This window comes from Indicator indicator, chromosome 24, assembly GCF_027791375.1.
Source record: "Indicator indicator isolate 239-I01 chromosome 24, UM_Iind_1.1, whole genome shotgun sequence".
In the NCBI taxonomy this organism is placed as follows: domain Eukaryota; kingdom Metazoa; phylum Chordata; class Aves; order Piciformes; family Indicatoridae; genus Indicator; species Indicator indicator.
The window spans coordinates 8711254-8717253 of record NC_072033.1 but is presented as its reverse complement, the minus strand read 5'-3'; the positions used below and the strand labels follow the sequence as shown (position 1 = coordinate 8717253).

General features: G+C 41.6%; 1 protein-coding gene across 1 annotated transcript; it reads right to left on the bottom strand.

Annotated features, from left to right (window-relative positions):
* Positions 1–2148: 2148 nt before the first annotated feature.
* PFDN4 (prefoldin subunit 4) lies at positions 2149–4808 on the bottom strand. The gene is made up of 4 exons (XM_054392009.1): positions 4785–4808; positions 3778–3885; positions 2651–2794; positions 2149–2359 (listed from the first exon to the last, which is right to left on the bottom strand). The coding sequence occupies exons 1-4, from the start codon at positions 4806–4808 to the stop codon at positions 2228–2230; spliced, it is 408 nt and encodes a 135-aa protein (XP_054247984.1). The 3' UTR covers positions 2149–2227.
* Between the last annotated feature and the right edge of the window lie 1192 nt (positions 4809–6000).

Genomic DNA, 6000 nt, shown 5'->3' with positions numbered 1-6000 from the left:
AAATAGCTTTACAAGTTCTTTGATGCCATCTGCTGGATGCTTCTAATTATGGGTAAAACTCATCACTAGCTCAGTTTTTACCTGGAAAATGAAGCCTTTTACATTTTCTTTGGCTTATGGTTATTAAGGTAAGTGCGTTGGATGGTGTACTTTAACCTACCAAAAGAATAGCTTGGCTACTTAGAAAAAACTCTCAAGATGCCAGCACCTCTTAGGATTGCAGTCTTGTTCAGACAGTTTTGGACTAAGAGTCGTATCTAATAAAGCAAGACAAGGCAGAGCTGAGACAGCCAAGTCCACAAAAATCATATCAACTGCTATCAAGTAACTGCCCACCTTCTTCTCCCTTTAGTGCCTAAAACATCAACTTTGGGTCAACACAGAACTGCTCTGTTTGGTGCCAAACGCCTGCCTAGCACAGAAAATTGTTACGGAGGACTCAGAAATCATGTAAAGGAACAGCTACATCCTCCTTGAAGGCCCAACACACTTGATTTGCTACAAGCACTGTCTGACAGATAGAAAAGCAGAGTTGCCATGGCTACCAGATCCACATTTTACCTAAGAGTAGCTGAAGTATTCACTCAGGAAGCGAGGAAAAACTTGGAACCCTTTCCTGAGGCATAAGCTTGAATTAAAACCACAAGCAGTCAGAAAAACAAGGTTAAAAAAATTGTACAACTTAAAGCCACAGTATTTGTACATGTGTCCAGCAGCAGAAACATAAAAAACAACTGGAACTCCATTTAAAAAAAGAAACTTAGGAAACGGTAGAGCTAAACAGAACATTAGCTGAGCTTTTGAGACTCAGAACTATCAGGTGATACACTGTGTATGTCATACAAGTGCTCATGTTGAGGTGTTACATCCTCCCTGTTGAAGACAGTCTTTTCTTATAGCTATGCTAAACCTTACATACAATACCAATAAGCTTACATAAACAACTGTGTAAATTACAATGTTGTAATTGTAATAATAACAATAATAAATAAACAATAAACAATGCACCGAGATCCCGCTCAGGTGGAATGAAGACCAAGTTCCAAATCACAACCTTGTTAAAACTACTTCAAGAATAGAGAAACTAAGTGTTTTTTTTTTTTTTTACCCCTTAACACTCACCCTGTTTGCAAAAGAGATGCTACACAACTGAGACATGATAGGTAGGTATTTATCACTTTATAAATAATTAGTATATTTTTATATTAAGAATAATTACTGTAGAATATTTGGCCAACAGAATTCTCTGTCCACATTAGTTTGGGTAACAGCTTAAAAAGATGACTTAAGTTTTTTAAAAATTAGATCTTGGCAAAGTCATAATGAGCAAGTATTTCTGTGGAACTATACATTAGTCAAAACAGGAAAGAAGTCCAAAATGAGAATTATAGTGAGGCAGTATAGCGTTTTCTTTAAGGATGTAAGGAGTCATCTATTTAAGTATTACATTCTACTCCACATAATGACAGAAGCATAGCTTCAGGGATTGATGTTGACATAGCAAGATCATCCAAGAACAATTCTGACATCAGTTTGAAGTATAAATGTGGATTTAGAAAAGGATTATTCAGGAAAATTTGAAGAAATTAAGACTCACCATTCTGATTTACAGCATCTTTTGTGATTCCAAACACAAAGCAGTAAATGACTGAATACAACTGAGACACCAAAAGGTTTTCTTCACTACCAATGCAAGCTTTCAAGAGCTCTCCTTTCTCCTCTGCCAACTTGTTGCCAGGCTGTGCACTGAGCTAACAGCATTTATACTATCTGAGCTAAGACTGAAAGACAAAAGGAGAGATTTAATATTTCCAGGATGCCTGTTGTCAGCAACCCTACAATGGAAGCATACTCTATATACCACAGAGGAACTCCTATCAAACAGCCATTACAGTGCAAATCAAAACCTCCCCATTTCTATTGGTTTTATACTTAAGTATTTTCATGAGCGGAAAACAAGACCAAGGAAACTACAATATGTGCTTGATTTTATTACTTTAATAAACAATGCAAATATTCCAATCTTGATGCTTTACCAACACTACAAAGCCAATGCTTTCCTAAACAAATAAATAATTGCAATAACCAAAATAAGAAAGCTTTTATCAAATAGCTGGAACCCAAGACAGGAAAGGAAAAAAATGTGGTGATTTTTTTTAATGTAATTGGAACAATGTTATCAAAATATTTAATTAAAGAGAAGTTGTATGGTATATTCATAACACCTTTAACTGTCCTCAGCCTCGAGATTTATATTATTTCCAAATTTTGCATAGAGCTGAACTTTCAGGTCAGACAACACTCTCTGAATTGATTCCACTCGAGATTCTAAAGCTTCAATTTCTTCTTGTAAACTTTTCTGAAAAAGGAATAAGATAAAAATCAACACTATGTAAAACAAGAAAACCCATGTTTGATAGCAACACAAATAATAAAGAGGTACCCCTTTTGGCCATAATGCTTATTATGGGGCCAAAGTCATCCCATTATGACTAACCATGCATGCACCCCTCTCCCTTCTTCAAATCATAAATCAAACATGACCTTCAGAAAGTAAAACATTCAAAGGACGAACAGATCATCCCATTCCAATCCTCATCATACTACAGCAGCCAATGCAGTGAAGGAGCTCCCTTTTGCCCAGACAAACCTTTGCCTCCTCCAGCATCTCCTGAGTCTCTTCTTGGGAATGACTAATGAAGACATCTCCAATTTGGTAGGGTATTAGAAGTGAATCACTATCATCCAGCATCATGATGTCATCACAAGCATCTTCCAAATTCTGAAGCTGTTTCTATTTATCAAGATAAGAAAGGCGCTAGGTAATGTAAATCATTTCAATAGTTAGATATGTTGCTATGCTATCATATAAGTAATGAGCTTTATCAGACCACATTTTGGCCAAAGATCCTACCCACCAGAATGACATCAACACATTTAACAGTTCCAGAGCTGTAATTTAGCATAAATACTAAATGCAGCAGAGCTGTACCAGTCGAATTTTCTAGTCAATTTTCTACTATCTGTCAATAATAGGACAATTAACTGTCTAGACAAAGGAAATACAGTAGATTTAAATTTGAGTAATATCTGATATGTTCTTACAGAGGAAGCTTTTTATTTAGCTAGAGAACAGAAAAAAATATACACGATGGGAAACACTTATTTCAAAAATAGAATTTCTTAGACTCTCAGCACCTTAAGCCACTAGTGAACATCAATATAAGAAGGCAACATTTTTACAATAGACATATCGGGCAAAGTAATTACAGAAAACATTTTGTGACAGTACTAGCATTTTTTTAAAATCTTGATAAAGCTTCTTGGAAATGCCACAACTGACGCTGAAAGAAAGTGAATTAATACTAAAAAGGAAAATTAAAATAATCTATCCTCTTCAGTCTAGCAAAAGAAAATCTCTGCACTCATTATGACAAGAAGAATGTAAAACTACCTTACTGGCTCAAGAAAAAGATAACCTGTCCTGCCTGAAATGGTTCTTATTTAAGAACACTATGAACAGCCATTATATATAAATAATACTTCATATATGACCACTAAAGAATTCCAAGAATTACACGCAGAAATATACTGGTAGCTTTTATTTCTTGTGACTTCTTTTTCCACTTTAATGCTCTCTGTCTATTTTCAAAGTATCAGAAATTCCATATTAAAACCAAAGCATTGCTTCCAGTAATTCACAGCTGCTATTTTCTGTTACAGCTGAAAATTAATTCAGGGCAATGAAAAATTGAGTGGTATTTGAACCAAATATACCTTTTTTACTTCTATTTCTTCCTTTAGCTCTGTGATCCTGCTAGTATTTCTTGCAAACTTATTAATTTTCTGTTGATCTTCAAAAGTTACATTGACATCTTCTGCAGCCTGCAAAAAGAGATCAAAACGAAGACTTTCTTACATTAACCTGAATCTCACGATAAAATTATCCCCACAAAGCTGAAAAGTAAGTCTTACAGCAATCACATTCTGCTTATACCCAATTCCTTAGATTGCCTACTTAAGGCCTTCAGCAATACCCACATTTAGCTTGGCAGAGAGTTTAGCAATACCCAGTTAAAACACCAGCTACCCACAGCATCCTTATGCCAAAGGCTTTTTCCTTGACAGTTGAATCCGATATCTCTGCTCCGACATGATTTTATGCCAATTGCTTAGCCGAGATGTTAAGACCATTGGGCCGTGCCTCACGCAGGCTCTGACTGACCGGCAGAGGTGGCGGGAAGTGCTGCGGCGGGTGACCCGCTGCTGGACACGGATTTAGTGTCCCCCACTTACAGGCAATTTGTGCAGCCAGAAAGATTTATATCGGCACCAGCACACTCCGGAGCCAATTCCGCACTTGCACATCTGATGGCACAATAAAGCCAAGATAATGCCAGGACCATAATCCACCGACAAGTGACTGGGGTATTTTCAGCAGGGTCTAATCCAGGGCTGGCCTCATCCGGCAGCAGCCTACGGAAAAGAAAACCCCTCCGGCCCCGCACAGTGCTGCCGGCCGCGGGGTTACGTGTGCGGGAAGCGCTCAGGAATGCACCTCTGGAGTGCAGGAGCGAGGAGAGGGAAGCGACAGGAGACGGCGCCGATGCGACATAGCCTCGCCGCCCCAGCACTGAGAGACGACAGCCCTCGACGATCGGAGAGCCCGGCTAGTCTGCCCTGGGAGACATCTGAGGAGCTGTGCCCTCCTCGGCGCCAGCCCACAGAGAAACGAGAGTCCGAGAAGAGGCAAAATCGCCACTATGCCCGCCTGCTACACTCACCGCTTTCTTCATGGTGGCGGCCATGTTGGCAGGATGGAACTATTCACCCTCCCCACAGAGGGGTAGCTGGGGACATGGAATTATGAAGCAATGCAAGAGAAAGCATCCAACGGCATGGCTCTGTGCGGTTTAGGAACTTCTCACCGTCCGCAGTCCGGCGGGCTCCCTGGAACAGCCAAAATACCCAGCAAACCTCAACCCCCACCTTGCAGCACTTGGTACGTCCCGCTTAAAGGGGAAGTGCCCCCGGCTCCGCCCCTCCGCCTAGCGCTAGGTGGCGCTATGGGATGGAGCCGGTGGTTTGGCCTCCAGGTGCTGCTGCTCCACGAGCAGGGAGTGCGGGTGGGCCCGGCTGGGAGCAGCTGGGGAAAGAATCCTGAGGGGGCGTGGCCCCCGAGAGGGGAGCAGGCGGGCAGTCGGGCCATTCCCACGCTGAGGCCCGGGCCGGGGACGCCTCTGAACTGTCCCCGGCACCTGACAGCCAAACGAGCTGCCTTTCTGGGAACGGAGGTGGAAAAGGCCTTCAAGTTCATGTTGCAGAGGGACTTTTTAAGCAAAAATAAATATTTTTCTGCAAAGGGCAGTTGACAGCTTCTAAACAGCAACAGGGACAGCTGGCATTTCTTTAGTGTAATTGCCTCCACATGCTTATTTAGCTTCTCACAACTACAAACCAAAACGAACCCAAACCAGGTCATCACAACATTTCACAACCGCCGGGGAGAGGCCTGGCTTTGTGCATTCTGATGCTCAGGTGCAGTGGGTACAAGGTCTGTGATCCAAAAGCCTGGGGCCTTGTGGGTGTGCACATGTGGATGTTAAGCGACATGAGCACTTGGAACTGGCAGGGTTTCTGAAGGCAATCTGCACTGGCAGATGCTGCCAACAGTGGCTGAGACTCCTTGAGACTCTCTGATCGGTTCCTGCCTGAGTCTGCCAAGCATCTTCAGCACCCATGAACTTTCAAAAATGTAAATACCTCTCAACTATGAACATTTCTGAGTGATACACTCTTGTGGCACTGTCAGGTGGGGATGGCAACAAGCCTGCAGTGTTAAGGCTCAGCAAGGTGTTTACCAATATCTTCAGGTGATTTGTTGTGATTCATTTTTCTGCTATGCCCTCCTGTGGAGTTGAAAGTCCTTAAAGTTAGTCCCAAAGTACCTGGGTATGGAGACTTCAGGGCATGGGATGGTGTGCTTTTAAAGTGTCTAGC

Bases quoted from the DNA above. Each gene is read 5' to 3' on its own strand.
- PFDN4 (XM_054392009.1), bottom strand. From the start codon at position 4,808: ATGGCCGCCACCATGAAGAAAGCG. The intron at 3,886-4,784 runs GTGAGTGTAGCA...CTCTTTTTGCAG, and splicing joins CCGCCACCATGAAGAAAGCG to GCTGCAGAAGATGTCAATGT. The intron at 2,795-3,777 runs GTATATTTGGTT...CTTGATAAATAG, and splicing joins AAGAAATAGAAGTAAAAAAG to AAACAGCTTCAGAATTTGGA.